The sequence below is a fragment of the Somniosus microcephalus genome, chromosome 10 (assembly GCF_052327205.1).
Source record: "Somniosus microcephalus isolate GS21.2 chromosome 10, FLI_Smic_1.0, whole genome shotgun sequence".
Taxonomy (NCBI): Eukaryota; Metazoa; Chordata; class Chondrichthyes; order Squaliformes; family Somniosidae; genus Somniosus; species Somniosus microcephalus.
In genome coordinates this window covers 107,054,096-107,074,860 of record NC_140996.1, presented here as the reverse complement: position 1 = coordinate 107,074,860, position 20,765 = coordinate 107,054,096, and the positions used below count along the sequence as shown (strand labels likewise).

At 42.2% G+C, this 20,765-nt stretch overlaps 1 protein-coding gene across 3 annotated transcripts in view; it reads right to left on the bottom strand.

The window, feature by feature from the left end:
* The window catches only part of poglut2 (protein O-glucosyltransferase 2), an 87,077-nt gene that overhangs the window by 37,427 nt on the left and 28,885 nt on the right, over positions 1 to 20,765 (bottom strand). For 2 of the 3 annotated variants that reach the window (XM_085998678.1, XM_085998679.1), the window contains exons 6-8: positions 12,723 to 12,960; positions 7,294 to 7,503; positions 4,232 to 4,321 (exon numbers count right to left, since the gene is read on the bottom strand). In XM_085998678.1, the coding sequence (XP_085854804.1) occupies positions 4,232 to 4,321; positions 7,294 to 7,503; positions 12,723 to 12,960 (538 nt within the window). Of the gene's footprint in view, positions 1 to 4,231; positions 4,322 to 4,342; positions 4,484 to 7,293; positions 7,504 to 12,722; positions 12,961 to 20,765 lie in introns of those variants that run through there. The other variant, XM_085998680.1, reaches the window with a different exon arrangement.

Here is a 20,765-nt window from a genome sequence, read left to right as displayed (position 1 = left end):
TGATAACTCCAGACGAGCATACTTGTTTAGAAACATCGAAGATAGGAGGAGTAGGCCATTCGGCCCCTCGAGCCTGTTCTGCCATTTAATGAGATCATGGCTGATCATCCAAATTCAGTACCCTGTTCCTGCTTCCTTCCTGTTGATTTTCATTTCTTAATCTAATTTAATTTATCTCAAATCAAGTTTCACCTCAGGGGGAAAATTTCCTTGGTTTTCTATTTGTAGGAAAATCATAAAAATGTTCTTTCAACACATATGATTTTTCTACAAATAGTGAACAGGGTAGATCTTTCCCCTCTTCCAATTGCTTTTATTTTTTGTTTGTCTAGTCCTTATGTATACACCTACAACCAAAAAACAGTTACAGCCACCAGAAAAAAATATATAAATAATCTAGCCTGCCTTATAGCAGAAATGCTTAGAGTGTGTATGTCAACTTTCACTGAAATATTCAACGACTCATATTTATATAGCTTCTTTAACATAATAAATGTTCCAAGGTGCTTCACGAATAGAAATGGACGTTCAACCGTGGAGTAAGAGATCAGGAAAGATGGGTTTTGGAAAGTTTTTTTTAAAATAGGAGAAATAAGTGGGGAGGCAAGTGGGTTCAGGGAGAAATTTCAGAGAGTGGGTCCAAGGCAGCTAAAGTCTCTGCCACCAACAGTAGGCCAAAAGGAAGGGGGTACACACAAAAAGCCTGATTCAGAGAACAAAAGGGTACCAGCTGTGGCGTGTATTGGGGGGGGGGGGGGGGGGGGGGAAGGAGAATATATAGGCTGAAGACAGTTGCAGAGATGGTGTGGGCAAAGTTGCTGATGGACTTGAGCATGCATTCCAGCATTGAGAAAATTGTTATTGCATGAAACTGCATAGGGTGGACAGATATACTGCCCTTCAATAAAGACACACGTTTAAAGGAAAGGCTTAAGATTCCAATACCCAAATGTCATTGATAATTCCCTTCGATTCCTGATTAGAGGTGAGGTGAGTCCCCAGCAATCGTTCACTCTTTGAAAAGGCCAATTAGTCCTTTAGGGTACAACCTGCTACATTAGGATCTTTCTGAATTTTTGGTCACTTTCATCTAAATGGCCACATACTGGTAATTACTGCACTCTCAAATTTGTCTGTACAGCTCCTTCACCACCATTTTCTCATTCCTGACTCTTGCCATTTTCTTGTAAGATTGATATCCCAGTAATTTTTTGCAATACTTTACCAAAGGTCTAGAAGCAAACACTGAAAATTATTGAAAATAGGATGGAAAAGTTAATCTACCAGAGGGCTGGAAACTGGCTCAATCTCAGATTTCTAATCATGTAACCTTTGTGCGATAGCCAATAGTAAATGGCTCAACTCTAACAAATTCAGGGACGATTTTCCCACTGGAGGCAGGTTTGAAACCCGCCTCCACTGATAGTTTTCAAAAAATTGCGATTTTCCCCTGATTGGCCACTTGATTTCAGAGGTGTGGGTTGTCCTTGGTCAATTAGTGTTTTGGGACTGAAACTCGCCTCTGCTGACATCACTATTCCCGCCTGATTTTATGGCTTCTTGCTGCCTTGGATCATTCCACTGGATTTCTGCCGATGCTGCACCACCTCCAACATATTCTGAGAAACCACTATGTCCAATTCCAAGGCAAGGGCCTCCCCGAGGTTCTTGGATGAGGCGCTGCAAATGTCGGTTGAGGGGGTGACAGTTAACAGGGAGGTGCTCTTCCCCTCATCTGGGAGGAAGAAGCCTCCCAAAGAAACCAAGGCTGTGTGGGTCCAGCTGGCAAGGGATATAGCCTCCAGATCTGTGTGCAGATTGGGTGAATGTTTCTGTGTATTGATGAAATGCCATCCCAGTTGGAAAGCATTAAAATGATTTGATGCCAAAATGTTGGCGTTATGGCATCTGTTCTTTCGCCTTAGGCAGCTCCACATTGCAGGCTCCGCAACACTTGCGTTGTCAGGTTGGTGGCCAGAGTGAAAGGAAGCCAGAAAGTCATGTCCATTGTCTATGATGTCTTAAGATGGAGCCAAGGACATGTGTCAACTTGGGCAACCTATGCAAATCTGGCCAGGATAAGTTCATCCCTTGCATCACGGGAAACCATGTGCTCGCGTGCTGCCGCTGCTGCTGGTCGATAGACTGGTGCTCTGACCTCCTCCTGTTCCTCCTCCGCCTCATCTGAGGAGGGCTAGAACTGAGCCACCTGCTCATCAGGAAGTTGCAAGCCACGACGCTGTGCCATGCTGTGCAGTGCACAGCAGACCACGATCATTCTGGAGACTCTGTATGGTGTATACTGCAGGGCTCCACCTGATCAGTCAAGGCATTGGAAGCGCATCTTCAACAACCCAATGGTTTGCTCGATGATGGACTTGGTCGAAGTGCGGCTGGCGTTGTAGCGCTCTTCAGCCTCGTTAGCTGGCCTCCTGATTGGCGTCATTAGCCACTTCTTCAGGGGGTAGCCTTTGTCACCAAGGAGCCATCCGTTAAGTTGGTTTGGCGGATTGAAAAGCGGAGGGACACTAGAGTGCCGTAGGATGAAAGAGTCATGGCAACTACCACAGAACTTGGTGCAAACATGCAAAAATTCCTTCTTGTGGTTACACACCAGCTGCACGTTGAGGGACTGGAAGCTCTTTCGATTGACAAAGATTGTTGGGTTGTGATGGGGTGCCCTAAGGGCCACATGTGTGCAGTCTATGTCGCCCTGCACCATTGGCATGCCTGCCATATTTGCAAAGCCAAACGAACGGGTGGTTATGCTTGCTTGATCCCTTGAAAACTGGATGTAATTGTGGGCCTTTGTGAAAAGGGCATCGGTAACCTGTGTGATGCAACTGTGGGCGGCCGACTGGGAGATGCCGTTGATGTCTGCTGATGATACCTGGAAGGAGCCTGAGGCAAAGAAACTGAGTGCGGTGGTGACTTTGACAGCCACTGGTAAAGGGTGTCCACCCATTCCTCTGGGCACCAGGTCTTGCTGCAGCAGTCCGCAGATCTCTCGGACAACCTCTCGCGAAAGTCTCAGCCTCCTTTGGCACTGCTGCTCACTCATGTTGAGGTAGCTCATCCTCTGTCTGTAAACCCAGTCGGGGGTATCTCCTGTAGCGAGGTGCCTCGATGCGCTGGTGCCTTCTGCCCTGTGCAGAATCAGGTGGCTGAGCAGGAGGTTGGGACTCCTGCTGCTGTTGCTGCTGAGCTGCCTGGTTCTGCTGCTGCCATGGATGCTCCTCATCCGAATCGGAGGTCCATGGTGAAAGGAAATGAATGGTTCCCATGCTGTTTGCAGATGCCTCCGTTGGGGAAGCGCTCAGTGCAAGCGGGGAGAGGGTCTTCCAAGGAGGTCCCACAGTTGATAGATTCAAGCTGCAGCACCTTCAACTTCAGAAGGCCTTCTATAAATACTCAAAGACCTTTTAAAGCAAAGTTCTGTCACCTGCAACTAATTCCTGATGAAATCTCTGATTTAATGTTGGACCTGCAGCTGTGAGACCACCCACTTCAACCCGCCAGGTTTAGCTGGCGTGGTTTAGAAGGGTTGTGGAACACGCTGAAATGGTCGAAAATAACGAGGGCCTCTCAAAATAAGCTTAGAGAGGCCCTTAACGAGCATTTAAACCTCCTAACAAGCTCTCTGGCCTGCTGGAAGGGGAACTGTTTACCGCCCCGCAAAACCGGCACCGGCAAAATCCTGTGGAGGCGGGTTCCGAACCCGCACTCATTTTTTCCGATTTTCCCGCCTCCAAACCTGCCTCCTTGAGCCTCAGAAAATCGCCCCCATAGTTTCTGCTCAAGGTTTGGACTTCTTTTTCTGGTCAGTAACCATTTATCAGAAGAAAACAGGAAAACTCAATTAGTGATTTATTTATAAACTCATGGAAAGCCTGTGAATCCTGGTCACTCTTGTTTATTACACTCTAGGAAGAAAATGTATAATTCCTTGAAAATCCACTACTTTCAAACAAAAATAATTTCAATACTTCTAAATAGCAAACAGGAATTGGGGAATTCCATAATGTACATTAAAACTAGGATTTTACAACAAAACCCTTCTAAATGCTAAAGATTTAAATGCAATATTTAAACTTCATAAACTGATAACTAATTACTTTAAACCAGTGCACATGCTTTATAGATCATTCTACAGTTCTATTAATTTGGTATTAACTGTGGTATACCACAGGTTTAAGATATGGGTCTTTCATGTATAAATGCTTCTACTTACCTGGAAAAGTTTAAAATAATAACAGAAGACATGATCTGCCATAAGATTGTTCCTAGCATAGTCCTGTCCAGCTTTTGCAATCATTTTGGCCTATGAATTAGATCAAAAACAAAAAGAAAATACATTTCCAAAGAAAGCATTCAATACTTTTTGTCATGCCAATATTTGCACTTTCATGCTGGGAACAGAATAACCGTAGAAATACCCAGTGTGTGCCCAGACATAAAGAAGCCCTCCATGACTCTTGATGGTCTGAAATAGGAGAGTAGGATAATAATCATCAATAAATAAGCAATGTCTTCTATTCATCTTTATTACGCTTTCCACATACACAACTTTTATGTCACAGAACACCTATTTAAAATTTTTTTTGCATTGTTTATGAAGTAGAATTAGGCAACAATATTCTTTGAATAAATTCATTTTTAGAGAATAAAGGATATTTGGGAGTAATGACAAGTGGTAATCTAATTAAGTGGTAATCATAAACTGTGAGAGCAAGAGTAAATTACTATTTTGAAATTGTTTCATTATATATTTTTTCCTGTTCATAAGATAGCATTTTAATTTATATTCAGTCTTGGATTTACCTTTGTGTCAGCAGTTGTCAGTTTTTTCTAGGTCATCAATTCACACTATAAGATCAAAAAGTGATGGAACTACTGCACATTGAGCATCTTCCGTTACAGTCTATACTGTCACTTGAACTACATATACTGACCAACTTCTCTTCTTCAACTCGTATTTATGGCAAATTCTAGTGAAATATTTAGATTCCCAAATATAGATCTTAATCTTTGAATAATTAATCTAAAGACTAATTCATTAAAAATAAGTCGAGTCAACAAATTAATTTTACCTGAGTCACATACAATTACTTAAAATAACAACTTGCATTTATATAGCGTTTTTAACATAGAGAACTATCCCAAGATGCTTCACAGAGGTGTAAGGAGAAATAAAATGGACACCTCGCCAAAGAAAGAGATATTAGGCGGTGAGACCAAACGCATGATCAAAAAGGTTGATTTTAAGGACGGTGTTAAACAAGTATAGGGAGGGAATTCCAGTGCATGGAGCCTAGGCAGCTAAAGGCATGACTGCCAAATGTGGGGCAAAGAGAGGGAGATGCACAAAAGGCCGGAGTCAGAGAAACAGAAAGCCGAGGGGTGGGGGAAGTTGTAAGGCTAGAGGAGGTTACGCAGATAGTGAGGGATGAGGCTATAAAAGAATTTAAACACAACGAGAATTTTAAATTTTGAGGTGTTGGTGGACAGGGAGCCAATGTAAGTCAGCGAGGACAGGAGTAATGGGCAAGTAGGACCTGGTGCTGGAGTTCTGTCTAAGCTGAAGTTTATGGAGGGTGAAGAATGGGAAGTCAGCCAGGAGAACATTCGAATAGTCAAGTCTGGAGGTTCAGTGGCAGATGGGCAGAGGTGAGGAGGAGGTGGGCAATGTTACCCAGGTGGAAGTTGGTCCTCTTTGCCATGGAAAGGATATGGGGTTGGAATGCCAAAGTTCCAAACTGTCTAGCTCAGCCTGAGACTTTTAGCTGGGAAGGGGGAGAAATGATGGCGGGTCCAAAGATTACGGATTTGGTCTTCTCAGTTTATATGTAAGAGAGTTTAGGGAGGACAGGAGAGCTGTGAGCTCAGAGGAGAGAGGGTAAGGGGAGCTTAAGTAGAGACTGAAATCAACAAGAATGAGATAAGAGGAGTGGAACAGGATGAGGTGCTCGAAGGAGAAGGTGCCACGAGGTATTACTTGGTGATAAAGACCATGTTGCTATCACGGCTGTTTGAGCAGGGTAGGTGACGGAAAGTATAGCTAGATAGAGAACCTTCAGTAAGGGGCAAGGTGTCACTATCTGTGAACCATGTTTCAGTCAAAGCCAGGATGTCATTACAATATTCCATGATAAGGCCCTGTTTGCGAGTCAACGGATATTCTGAAGGGAATACGGAGGGGGTGGTGATTGTTGATCTGCCAGCAGAGTCCAAGGGCATGGTGGCGGGTGGGCTGAGTTGGACAAGGAGGAAGTTAGTGAGGTTCGCTTCTAGCGGGTGTGCTGGATGAGAAAGTCATCAAGAGAGAAGATTGGGCCATAGGGGTTGCTGCTTGTAGGAGGCATGGATGGGTGCCCTGATGGGCCCTTCAGTGAATGTTGGGAGAGATGCAGAGGGTTGCCGTGGGTTTATTCAAGGGGAACTCAAGTCTAGGATGGTAGCAGGAGAGTAGGAAGGCAGAGGAGTAGCGATGGGTTGGGGTAGAAATGGATTGGGGTGCAAATACCTGAGGCCAGAAATTAAAAGTCACATGGCCGCATGGCAGGAAGGGGAGAAGAGACGGGCTTAAGAGGGGCTGAGAGGGGGGGAAAAAGATAGAAGTAATGGGATCAGGTCTGGAACAGTAGCCAAAAAGACCTCTGATTAAGAACTGTATCATCCAGAATGGAGGCAGCATATGTTGCTACAACAGCAACTCGAATTTATATAGTACCTTTAATATAGTAAAATGTCCCAAGGCACTTCACAGGAGCATAATCAGACAAAAACTGACACTGAACCAGAGAAGGAGACATTAGGACAGTTGACCAAAAGCTTGGTCAAAGAGGTAGGTTGTAGGGAGCGTCTTAAAGGACAGCGAGGCGGAGAGGTTTAGGGAGAGAATTTCAGAGCTTAGGGCCTAGACGGCCGAAGGAACTAGGATTTTGGGCCGCCCACAAATGCTTTTATATACAGTTTTTGGTTTTCAATCACAGTGGAGCCATACTTCAGCTACTGGCTTTCAAACAAGACACTCTTGTTGCAAGAGAAAATTACAGAGCTTTTAAGTAGAGACTACAACATATCCCACTGCAATACTATATTCATACAATGACTGGATCTCATCATGTAACACACAAGCTGCAATGATGCAAGTGTGTTTAATTCAGTCAGTACTTGTATGGTATTCTATTCATGCCAGTTAGAAAAACAAAAAAAAAGCAATACAAAGGCACAATTATTAACAATGATGGTCAGCTTCTGGAATTAAAGAAAATAAAATGTACTGAAAATTACCTCTTCATCATGAGATTTTGCCCACTGAATTTTATCCAAAAGGTCACTTAAATCACTCTTAAATGGAATATAATGCTCCCATGGCCGCAGGTCATTGTAGAAGTGTTCATAGTAGACTGAATCTTGTTTTAGGATAACACCATCTCCTGCTAGCAAATAAGGCATTCTGTATGCTGCCACAGTACCATCAATGTTGATTTGATATTTGTACTACGAAAACAAAAAGTTCAAAGGATTCTCAGATCTGATGCAATGTGCTTAAATTATAGCTCTTTAAGTGAGATACATAAACAAGTTTTGTTTGTCTGAGAGAAGAAGCAGATACACAGTGGTGGTCCAACTTATTTAATGCCTTGCCATCACAAGACTATTTAAAAAAAATCGAAGTACCAATAACTGTGTTTCTTTTTACATAAACATTAAATAACTTTTGCAGTGGAATCAAATAACTACAATGAATGATGTGATGTGCACTGGTTGTTGTTATAATTTTTCCCCAGGTCCCATTGTATACTATCAGTGCTGGTTAACAGATATCTGGATCGCTTTAGTGCATAAAGGTGGGCGAATATTTATAATACTTCCTATCTACATGAACTTCCTAACTATCCTAATGCATTATGTTGTTATTTCTATATTAGTATTAAGAATTTAAGTTTGTTAACTTTCGTTTAGTTTTCATTAGGCAATCCTTGCTGACGGGAAATACCTGTATTAGCATAGCAATAGAGTTCCATTTTATATCAATAATCCCCAAGGAATATTATCAAATAGGAACTGACCAAATTGGTTTGGGCCTGATTTTCAGAAAAAATATTAATTTTAAATCCTGTTCCAATATTAAAAAGCATATTTAATTTTTCCTAAATTTCAAACAGCGGTTATCATATTTACATCAGTGAGGAGAGCAAAGTTCTTTTTTCTAACCTCCAGTGTCTCATTTGGAGTACTTTTTATTACAATCCTGCAGTCAGCAGACATCTTAGAATTCCACACCTCAATTGTTGAAATTTTATTACATCTGCAATGCCATCAAACTTCAAGGTTTTTGAGGGGTGTAGTTTCTAATGTCTATAAAAGTAATTCTGTGGTTTATTACCCTGTAAAATCCAGACATAAAATGTAATTTTATAAGGCTGATGCTGTCTACTTTTTTCAGCTCAAGGTCGTTTTTGAGAAAGTGACTCCTAAGGTCATCGTTCCATAGAAATAAAGGTTAACTTCAGCAATCAAACAATACTTTTACGTTATCCATCTGCTACCTAGTAATCTCTAAAGCAGCACAGTAATGGTTGGGTGCATTACTGGAATATAGGATCTTTGCTAGTGCTTGCTGCAATAAAAACAGAAAATGCTGGGAATACTCAGCAGGAAAGCTTCTACTGAGCATCATTAAAACAGTGTAGGAGGCTGAGGACAGAGGTCAGATTGGTTGTGGGGCGGCAAATTCAAATGACAATTTTAAGGAGACAGTAACAGGAGATTTGGATAATCATAATTTAATAGGACAAAGTCAGCATGGTTTTATGAAGGGGAAGTCATGTTTGACAAATTTGCTGGAGTTCTTTGAGGAAGTAACATATAGGGTTGATAAAGGGGAACCAGTGGACGTAGTGTATTCAGACTTCCAAAAGGCATTTGACAAGGTGCCACACAAAAGATTATTGCTTAAGATAAAAAATCACAGGATTGGGGTAATATTCTGGCATGGATAGAGGATTGGCTATCTAACAGAAGGCAGAGAGTTGGGATAAATGGTTCATTCTCAGACTGGCAATCAGTAACTAGTGGTGTACCGCAGGGGTCAGTGCTGGGTCCCCAACTCTTTACAATCTATATTAACGATTTGGAGGAGGGGACCGAGTGTAACATATCAAAGTTTGCAGATGATACTAAGATGGGAGGGAAAGTAGTGAGTGAGGAGGACATAAAAAACCTGCAAGGGGACATAGACAGGCTAAGTAAGTGGGCAGAGATTTGGCAGATGGAATACAATACTGGAAAGTGTGAGGTTATGCACTTTGGCACGAAAAATCGTAGAGCAAGTTATTATCGTAATGGCAAGAAACTGGAAAGTACTGAAGTACAAAGGGATCTGGGGGTCCTGGTGCACGAAACTCAAAAGGTTAGTATGCAGGTGCAGCAAGTGATTAAGAAGGCCAATGGAATGTTGGCTTTCATTGCTAGGGGGATAGAATATAAAAATAGGGAGGTATTGCTTCAGTTGTACAAGGTATTGGTGAGACCGCACCTGGAATACTGCGTACAGTTTTGGTGTCCATACTTAAGAAAGGACATACTTGCTCTCGAGTCAGTACAAAGAAGGTTCACTCGGTTAATCCCGGGGATGAGGGGATGGACATATGAGGAGAGGTTGAATAGATTGGGACTCTACTCATTGGAGTTCAGAAGAATGAGAGGCGATCTTATTGAAACATATAAGATTGTGAAGGGGTTGGATCGGGTGGATGCGGGGAGGATGTTCCCGATGATGGGTGAAACTAGAACTAGGGGGCATAGTCTTAGAATAAGGGGCTGCTCTTTCAAAACTGAGATGAGGAGGAACTACTTCACTCAGAGGGTGGTAGGTCCATGGAATATGCTGCCCCAAAAAGCTGTAGAAGCTACATCATTACATAAATTTAAAACAGAAATAGACAGTTTCCTAGAAGTAAAGGGAATTAAGGGTTACGGGGAGCGGGTAGGAATTTGGACATGAGACTAGGTTCGGATCGGTCATGGCCCTGTGGGTAGCGGAGCGGGCCCAGGGGCCGTGTAGCCTGATCCTGCTCCTATTTCGTGTCTAATTCTGTTAGATTCAGGAGATGGTTCTGTGATAGTGGATTGGCGGTTAGGATCAGATCAGCCATGATCTTATTGAATGGCGGAGCAGGCTCGAGGGGCCGATTGGCCTACTCCTGCTCTTATTTCTTATGTTCTTATGAACAGCACCTGATCTTTTGATTAGGCACTTCACAGCCTTCCGGATTCAACATTGAGTTCAACAATTTCAGATCATAACCACTGCTCCATTTTTTTCGGACAGCAGCTGTTGGTAATGATTCTGCTATTGCCATTTACACCTCCTCTGGACCCTCTTGTTTTTTTCTTGTCCCATTACCACCCCTTTTGCCTTGCACCATCGTTTTGTCATTTAATCGCTCCTGCCTTCCACCCTATCACAGACCTTCCCTTTTTGCGCTTTCCTCCCCTCCCCTGCCTCTGTACTTGCTTAAAACCTGTTACATCTCTATTAATTCCAGTTTTGACGAAAGGTCATCGACCTGAAACGTTAACTCTGTTTCACTCTCCACAGATGCTGCCTGACCTGCTGAGCATTTCCAGCATTTTATGTTTTTATTTCAGATTTCCAGCATCTGCAGGATTTTGCTTTTGCATTAATGCTTGCTGCAAATTTGTTTGTATAGCTTTTGATTAGATGAGTTAAGAAAACAGTATAATTATGGACAGCATGAATAAATTTACCATGTCACACTCCTTTCTTTGACTCCATGGGCCTGGCTCAGGCACTCCTTTTGTCATGAGTAGATACCTTAGGAGGGGCATTTTAAGAGACCTTAATTTGCTCTACTGTCCCTCAGTAAAAACCGAAGGATAGCCAACAATCATAAAACATTAAAAAATGGTAAACATAAGAAAATTCATAAGCTTTTAACAAAACTTCAAACATATTTGTGCTGGTTTCCAGAACTCCTCAATATTAAGCCACGAGAGACTCCCAATATTTCTAATAGAATGCATTGAAGAATTAGAGCTGTGATTATAAATCCATAAAATGAAAAGCAGAAACAACCATTATTCTCAATAGCTGTTTTATGAATAGTATCATCACTAGACTTGCACTATCTGAATTTGTACTATTCAGGCACAATTAATCATGTCACTCATGACAGTTTTGCAATAGAAATATTATAACATATGTGTCGGCATTGGCTCAGCAGTTGCACCCAAGTCAGAAAGCTAGGGATTCAAACCTCACGCCAGAGACTTGGAAAATAAAATCTAGACTAACACTTCAGTGCAGTACTGAGGGGGGGGGGGGGCTGTATTGTCAGAGGTGCCATTTTTCGAAGAGACATTACACTTGCTCAGGTGGACAAGAGGAGGAGCAGGGAAATTCTCCCAGTTTCCGAGTCAGCATTTATCCCTCCAGCACCATCCTAAAAACAGATTATCTGGTAATTTTTCCCATTACTATTTTTGGGACTTTGCAGTGTGCAAATTGGTTCCAGTGTTTCTCTACATTATAATAATGACTACACTTTATTGGCTATGAAGCACTTTGGGATGTCCTGAGGTCATGAAAGGCACTGCAAGTTCTTCCTTTCTTTAGTGATTTGAATAAACAGATTCAACAAGAATAAAAGCACACCACACCTCTAGAACAGAAGGAAATGTCATTTTTTTTCCATTAAAAAGTAACACACACTTAGGTCACATACCAATTTGGAATGGCTGGATATCTGTGTGAAATTAATCTACATTGTAAAATACTTAGTTCCAGAGAACTGCATTAATTCTTAAAGTTGAGACCTGAAGATGCAGAACAGTAAAATGTTTAGTATGCAATGATTCAGTAACACAAGATGATTTTTTTTTTAAAATGCGGATCATGTCATAACCTTCTAAGGGATAAACTCAGTTACATAGCTCTTAGGCATTAGCTTTCATCTTCAGAAACCCAAGTTAAAATCCATCTCATGAAAAGACTGATAGCTGTCTAAAGCCAATATATTGTGTCAACCTCTATAATGCCAAGTTTGGTCACAAAAGCATCAAAGTGCATTAATTTTGTACCTGTTACTGCTGTCTCAACACTGACAGGTCCAGCAATGACAGACTGTGGGAAATGAAAATGATATGTTGGTAAAATAAGTCCATTCTTCAAAGATGAGAGTGGAGTTGTACTATTAGAACCATTCAGTAAAACTGCCAAGTGAGAATTTATATTTATTTATAATTTTTCCATGTTAGCTTTCTTTTTAGTAATAATGATTTCTTGGTTGGCATTATTCATTTGACATGTATTTCTATTGTATCAACCATCAGAGACATCTTCAAATAGGTCAATTTATCACTTAAGTATAATTTCATTATGATATTAGTGGGGGGGGGGGGGGAAATCACAGAAAAATGGACAAAATAGTTGTGATTAGGGAGCATTTCTGTGGGGTTTTGTACAATCAATAAGGATGTAATAATGTTGAGGATAGATGTATTCCAAATTAATACAGCAAGGTACTGTAACCTTACATTACTCAGTCTAAAAACAGAATGACTTAATTGATAAGCATAAATGATTACAATGCAAATGGTGTTGCAGCTAATTAATATAATCATACCAACATATAAATCTGTATTTTTTTAAACAATAAATGAGGTAACATTTTGAAACCACATCCACATACCTGGAAAAAATCAAAAAATGACACGTGCTTTACTATTGGACCATAAATGCTTTCATTATGGGGGAAAAAGAAAAAGTTTGTAAATGCAGCATCAATCAAATCAGGGTGTTTGATACTGAGTTTTACAAGCTCTAGACGCTCCCTTCGGCTGTCACGTCCTCTCCAAAATGCTGTACGATTTTTGTTTTCCCAAGAAGGACCTGTGTTGGCCTGAACAGACATCATATCCAGACTTACTCTGTGGAAACCAGAATACAAATAATGAGTACTAATAGCTTCAATCAAGAATCCTTTGATATAAAGGAGTTAAACTGTCAAATTAAGACAGATTAAATGTTTTAAAAATAAATTTAAGATACACAAAAATACAATGGGAAATAGAGAAACTTGTTAGTTTGTTTGGTGAATGAGAGAGACGTGGTGGTGCATGAGTGCCAAAGTGATTTATAAATAGCTCGCTCATCAGAGAAGTAAACTGAACATTCCATTTTTCTCCACTGTGTATTCTATTCTCACAAGACTAATGGCCACTTGGATAAGTTACCCAAGGACACCTGGAATTGTACCCCAATAAGGAGTCAACAATCTTAGCTTTTGATATGAATTATGATAGGTACAGAGTGTGCTTTAATACAACCCATTATGTTATTTGCCCACACCTTCTTCCAGAAGTGATTGTCCACCATCTTTAAAATCTTCTAAATAAAGATTATTATTAAATTCACACATCAAGTGTCCTGGATTATTTAGGGTGACCCAATTCTGGTGGTGAAATAGTTATTGCCCCCATTTGTATGTACGGCACTAAAAAATTCTGGTTTCGCAAACAGATGAAAATGTCTTTCTTTCTATCTAACTCCAAACTGCAGCAGAAAAATAATGCCATCGAATTGGGACTATCCCTGCACAACTTGATTAAAACCATAGAACTTATAGTTTCCAATTAGTGCTTTTACTTGCTATGGATGCTGGCAAAGCACTCTCACTAAAGAATAAAAGAAAGGAAAGAATACTGAATAGCAGCTGTGGAGAGAGAAAGAGTGAAAGTGAAATGAAAAGGAACAGAGAGGAAAGAGAAAAAGGGAGGTCAGCAGAATAAATGACAAAAGAATAAGAGAAAGCGATAAAGTAAAGATTGAGGAGAGAAAAGGTACATTTTGGACACTTTTGTACCATACTGAAGCATACAGTATGAGTTAAACACTATTTCAGGCACGAGACAAGTTAGCATATTTAGCTCAATGACTTTAATACACCTTCGATGCTTGACCTGATGCGCCGTTTTACTGGTGAAGATCAAATTTTAATCGCTCCACCATTGGTGGCCATGCCTTCAGCTGCCTGGACTCCAAGCTCTGGAATTCCTTCCCTAAGCTTCTCCACCTCGTTCTCCTCCTTTAAGACACTCTATAACAGCTACCTCTTTGACCAAACTTTTGGTCACCTGTCCGAACGTTTCCGTATTTTTTAAAATTCATTTATGGGATGTGGGCATCGTTGGCAAGGCCAGCATTTATTGCCCATCCCTAATTGCCCTCGAGTAGGTGGTGGTGAGCCGCCTTCTTGAACCACTGCAGTCCATGTGGTGAAGGTACTCCGACAGTGCTGTTAGGGAGTTCCAGGATTTTGACCCAGCGACGATGAAGGATCAGCAATATACTTCTAAGTCAGGATGGTGTGTGACTTGGAGGGGAACTTGGAGGTGGTGGTGTTCCCATGCACCGGCTGCCCTTGTCCTTCTAGGTGGAAGAGGTCGCGGGTTTGGGAGGTGCTGCCGAAAAAGCCTTGACGAGTTGCTGCAGTGCATTTTGTAGATGGTACACACTGCAGCCACGGTATGCCGGTGTTGGAGGGAGTGAATGCTTAAGGTGGATTGATGGGGTGCCAATCAAGCGGGCTGCTTTGTCCTGAATGATGTCGAGCTTCTTGAGTGTTGTTGGAGCTGCACTCATCCAGGCAAGTGGAGAGTATTCCATCACACTCCTTACTTATGCCTTGTGGATGGTGGAAAGGCTTTGGGGAGTCAGGAGATGAGACACTCGCCGCAGAATACCTAGCCTCTGACCTGCTCTTGTTGCCACAGTATTTATGTAGCTGGTCCAGTTAAGTTTCTGGTCAATGGCGACCCCCAGGATGTTGATGATGGGGGAATCGGCGATGGTAATTCCGTTGAATGTCAAGGGGAGGAGGTTAGACTCTCGCTTGTTGGAGATAGTCATTGCCTGGCACTTCTGTGGCGCGAATATTACCTGCCACTTATCAGCATAAGCCTGAACATTGGCCAGGTCTTGTTGCATGCAGGCATGGACTGCTTCATCATCTGAGGAGTTGTGAATGGCGCTGAACACTGTGCAGTCATCAGCGAACATCCCCATTTCTGACCCTATGATGGAGGGAAGGTCATTGATGAAGCAGCTGAAGATAGCTGGGCCTAGGGCACTGCCCTGAGAAACTCCTGCAGCGATGTCCTGGGGCCGTGATGATTGACCGTCAACCACCACAACCATCTTCCTTTGTGTTAGGTATGACTCCAGCCAGTGGAGCGCTTCCCCCCCCCCCGATTCCCATTGACTATGTGGCTCAGTGTCAGATTTTGTTTGATAGCGCTCCTGTGAAGCGCCTTGGGATGTCTTACTACGTTAAAGGCGCTATATAAATTAAGTTGCTGTTACTAAAATCAGCATTTAAAGTGTTAACTCGCAAAACTACACATAGTATTTCTTTTACCTGAAAGCCATCAGCTGAACTAGCTTGTTTGTCTACTAAAATTTCTTCAGATGAATTCACGGGGGCCTGAAGTGCTAATTAGACATCACAAGGGGGCCATAATTTAGAACCTCACACATCTTGTAGTTCCGTTGTCCTACAGGCATACCACAGTGACATCTGGTTGCTTGAGGTCTTTTCCATATGCAGTGTGTGGGGTGGCTCAGTCAGGCAGACTCATGATCATACATCAAAGGATAAGCCCTCAACCCAGGGGTAGTGATATAGGTTGACAGCTATTTCTGAGTCCTCTGAAGAAAGGTGCAGGTTCTTGATTGGCTGGAGCATAGGAACTTAGGAACAGGAGTAGGCCATTGAGCCCCTCTAGCCTGTTCCGCCATTCAATGAGATCGTGGCTGATCTGCGAGCTAACTCCATATACCCATCTTTGGCCCATATCCCTGAATACCTTTGGTTAAGCCTTCTGTTGTTGACAGTTCAGTGAGAAGAGACTTCCATCTCTCAGACATAAAGTAGCAGATCTCAGAGAGCAAAGAGGCAGAACATAAAGTCAGTCAGCTTTGTTTGTAATGCAGTCATCAGTCAAAATGCTGAATGGTTTAAAGTTCTATGCCAGTTTTACAAGCAAATCAGGCTAATCTGAGGTAACAGAAAGTAATGGTATAGTTAGAGATTATATTTAGGGAGAAAGAGTGCATATTTGTTACTTTATATATCAAAAGGAGTGTAGGGAAATTATAGCTATAAAAACAGTGCACTGTTCATTCATAGAAACATAGAAAAATAGGAGCAGGAGTAGGCCCTTCGAGCCTGCTCTGCCATTCAATATGATCATGGCTGATCCTCTATCTCAATACCATATTCCCGCTCTCTCCCCATACCCCTTAATGCCTTTTGTGTCTAGAAATCCAGCTATCTCCTTCTTAAATATATTCAGTGACTTGTCCTCCACAGCCTTCTGTGGTAGAAAATTCCACAGGTTCACCGCCCTCTGAGTGAAGAAATTTCTCCTCATCTCAGTCCTAAATGTCCTACCCCGCATCCTGAGACTGTGACCCCTCGTTCTAGAGCCCCCAGCCAGGGGAAACATCTTTCCTGCATCCAGTCTGTCTAGCCCTGTCAGAATTTTATACCTCTCATTCTTCTAAACTCAGGCCTAGTCGACCGAATCTCTCCTCATACGACAGTCCTGCCATCCCAGGAATCAGTCTGGTGAACCTTCGCTGCACTCCCTCTATGGCAAGTATATCCTTTCTTAGGTAAGAGACCAAAACTGCACACAGTACTCCAGGTGTGGGCTCACCAAGGCCCTGTATAACTGTAGTAAGACATCCTTGCTCCTGTACTCAAATCCTCTTGCAATGAAGGGCAACATACCATTTGCCTTCCTAACTGCTTGCTGCACCTGCATGTTTGCTTTCAGTGACAGGTGTACAAGGACACCCAGGTCCCTTTGTACATCAACATTTCCCAATCTATCACCATTTAAATAATACTCTGCCTTTCTGTTTTTCCTACCAAAGTGGATAACTTCACATTTATCCACGTTATACTGCATGTGCCATGTATTTGCCCACTCACTCAACTTGTCTAAATTGCCTTGAAGCCTCTTTGCATCCTCCTCACAACTCACAATCCCACCTAGTTTCGTGTCGTCAGCAAACTTGGAAATATTACATTTGGTTCCCTCGTCCAAATCATTGATATATATTGTGAATAGCTGGGGCCCAAGCACTGATCCCTGCAGTACCCCACTAGTCACCGCCTGCCACTCCGAAAAAGACCCATTTATTCCTAATCTCGGTTTCCTGTCTGTTAACCAATTTTCAATCCATGCTAGTATATTACCCCCAATCTCATGTGCTTTAATTTTGCACACTAACCTGTTATGTGGGACTTTATCATAGGCCTTCTGAAAATCCAAATATACCACATCCACTGGTTCTCCCTTATCTATTCTACCAGTTACATCCTCAAAAAACTCCAAATAGGTTTGTCAAACACGATTTCCCTTTCATAAATCCATGTTGACTTTGTCTAATCCCATTGATATTTTCTAAACGTCCTGTTATCACATCCTTTATATAGACTCTAGCATTTTCCCTACTTACAGATGTTAGGCTAACTGGTCTGTAGCTCCGTGTTTTCTCTCTCCCTCCTTTTTTAAATAGTGGGGTTATATTTGCCACCCTCCAATCTGCAGGAACTGTTCCATAATCTATAGAATTTGGGAAGATGATAACCAATGCATCCACTATTTCCATGGCTACCTTTTTTAGTACTCTGGGATGCTGATTATCAGGCCCTGGGGATTTATCAGCTTTCAGTCCCATTCATTTCTCCAGCACTATTTTTTTTACTAATACTAATTTCCTTTAATTCCTCCTTCTCACTATACCCTTGGTTCCCTAGCATTTCTGCGAAGCTATTTGTGACCTCTTCCGTGAAAATAAACCAACTACTGGTTCAAAGTATATGTCTCAACTGGATGTAGTGTTTATCCAGTCCAGTACCCATAAAGAAAGATGTGATAAATTCCAATAACCAGTATACAGAATAAAGGTTCTCTGTTATGATCCATGGGTCTGCTTTCATTTATCTAGATATACTGGGCAGAAATGGATGCACTTCAAATTGCAGAGGAGGCAGGGTCCACTTACGACAGTGACCGACAATAATGAGCCAGAGAGAAAATCTAATGCAAAAACCCCCAAATTGTGATGATAACCAATATTGAATAAATTACTTTAAAAAAAAGTAAACTCTCAAGTTTTCCTCTTTTACCAGTGTCTTACTGATTCCACAAAACCTTTTTTACTTGAGAAAAAAGGGTAGCCAGGCCATGGATTTATTAATGACCACTTTCAATTTTTTTCCCTCTACAAAACCGTGGTCCACTCTCAAAATCACCCATAACACCCGCTCCCTTTCACACAGCAACTTCCTGTGCAAGCGCAGGAGATGCAACACCTGCCCTTTCACCTCCTCCCTTCCTACCGTCCAGGGCCCCAAACACTCCTTTCAGGTGAAACAGTGATTTATTTGTACTTCTTTCAATTCAGTATACTGTATTCTCTGCTCACGTGCGGTCTCCTCTACATTGTGGAGACCAAACGCAGATTGGATGATAGTTTTGCTGAACACCTCCATTCAGTCTGCAAGCGTGACCCTTAACTTCTGGCCGTTTGCCATTTTAATTCTCCGCCCCACTCGGACCTCAGGCTGCTACACTGTTCCAAAGAAGATCAACAGAAGCTCGAAGAACAGCACCTCATCTTTTGATTAGGCACTTTACAACCTTCCGGACTCAACACTGAATTCAACATTTTCAGATCATAACCACTGCTCCCATTTTTTTCGGACAGCAGCTTCTGGTAATGATTCTGTTGCTCCCATTTATAGTTCCCATTTTTTGTTTCTTTACTTGTCCCATTACCACCCCCATTTGGCTTGACCCAACATCCACTTTATCATTTAATCACTCCTGCCTTTCACCCCATCACAAACCTACCCTTTTGTTCATTTCTCCCCTCCCACCCCCCCTTCTCTGCCTCTGTACCTGCTTCAAGCCTGTTACACCTCTAACATTTTCCAGTTCCGGCAAAAGGTCATCGACCTGAAATGTTCACTCTGTTCCTCTCTCCACAGATGCTACCTGACTGACCTGCTGAGTGTTTCCAGCATTTTCTGCTTTTATTTCAGATTTCCAGCAGCTGCAGTATGCTTTTGTTTGTTTTCACAAAGCAATGTCATTTTTCTCCTTTCTTCAAATGGCAGATTAGGCAGTAAAGAGTTGCTGCTCCAACTCGCCCATCTATAAAAAACTATATAAATGACATATTGAATGACATACTGAAGTACCAATCAGCACTAGCATCAGAACTACGACCATCTGTTTGAGAAACAGTGATAAAATCTTTTGGCAACATAGCTGCCCAAACAAATTAAAATTAAACTACATTACCTAGCAAAAACTATAATGATGCTTACTTTTGAACTGTCTCAAGTTGCTTAATCAGAGTATAAAAAGACTAATGTTGAAATCTAAAATGTGTTGTGTATATGCCATGTCTAACCTCTATTAAGTTTATGAGAGATTGGATGATTCAGCTGCTATTACTTGTCATGCAAACCATGCTGAATACACTCCAGTGGTTTATTCTTTCAACACCAAAGATCTATAAAACTTGTTTGAATTTCAGTAATAAAATGGAAAATCTTATTACTTATAAATTGCTAAAGAATGCTTTCATCACCTTAACGATATTGTGAAACTTAAGTACTATCAGTCTTCTTCTTAGGCAATCCCTCGGAACCAAGGATAATTTACTTCCACATTAAAAATGAGTTCGCAGGTGACTGATGAGTCCAATGCGGGACCGACGGTGGTTGAAGGGGAGGGTGGGTGGGGTGCTTGGGTTGACGTGTGCCCCTTCCGCTGTTTGCGCTTGGCTTCCGCTTGCTCCCGGCGAAGAGACGCGAGGTGTTCGGCGCCTTCCCGGATGCTTCTCCTCCACTTTGTGCGATCTTGGGCCAGGGATTCCCAGGTGTCGGTGGGGATGTTACACTTTTTCAAGGAGGCTTTGAGGGTGTCCTTGAAGTGTTTCCTCTGCCCACCTGGGGCTCTCCTGCCGTGTCGGAGCTCCAAGTAGAGCGCTTGTTTTAGGAGTCTCGTATCGGGCATGTGGACGATGTGGCCCATCCATCAGAGCTGATTGCGCGTCTCAAAGCTTCGATGCTGGCCTGAGCGAGAACGCCGACGTTGGTGCGCCTATCCTGCCAATGGATTTGCAGGATCTTGCGAAGGTAGCGTTGGTGGTACCTATCCAGTGCTTTGAGGTGCCTGCTGTACATGGTCCATGTCTCTGAAGCATACAGGAGGGCGAGTATCACTACTGCTCTGTAGACTATGAGCTTGGTGCTGGGTTTGTGGTCCTGGTCTTCAAACACTCTCTTCCTCAGGCGACCGAAGGCTGCACTGGCACACTGAAGGCGGTGTTGGACTTAGTCATCGACGTCTGCCCTTGTTGACAGTAGGCTCCCGAGGTATGGAAAGTGGTCCATGTTGTCCCAGGCCTATCAGTATTCACTACATATCACTCAGTCACTCGACCTGCATGTAATCTAACACCATAAAGCTTTGTCTGTTCTCCAAGTATTACTACACACAATGCGCATAACATATGATTTTTCAAAGTACTGGATTAAACCCGACTAATTAATCTAGCAACTGAAAAGAGACACACATGGGGCAATTGATGTGCGAGCTTTACAACCGACAAGTAACTGTTTAGAACAGATAAATAAAGAGCAGAT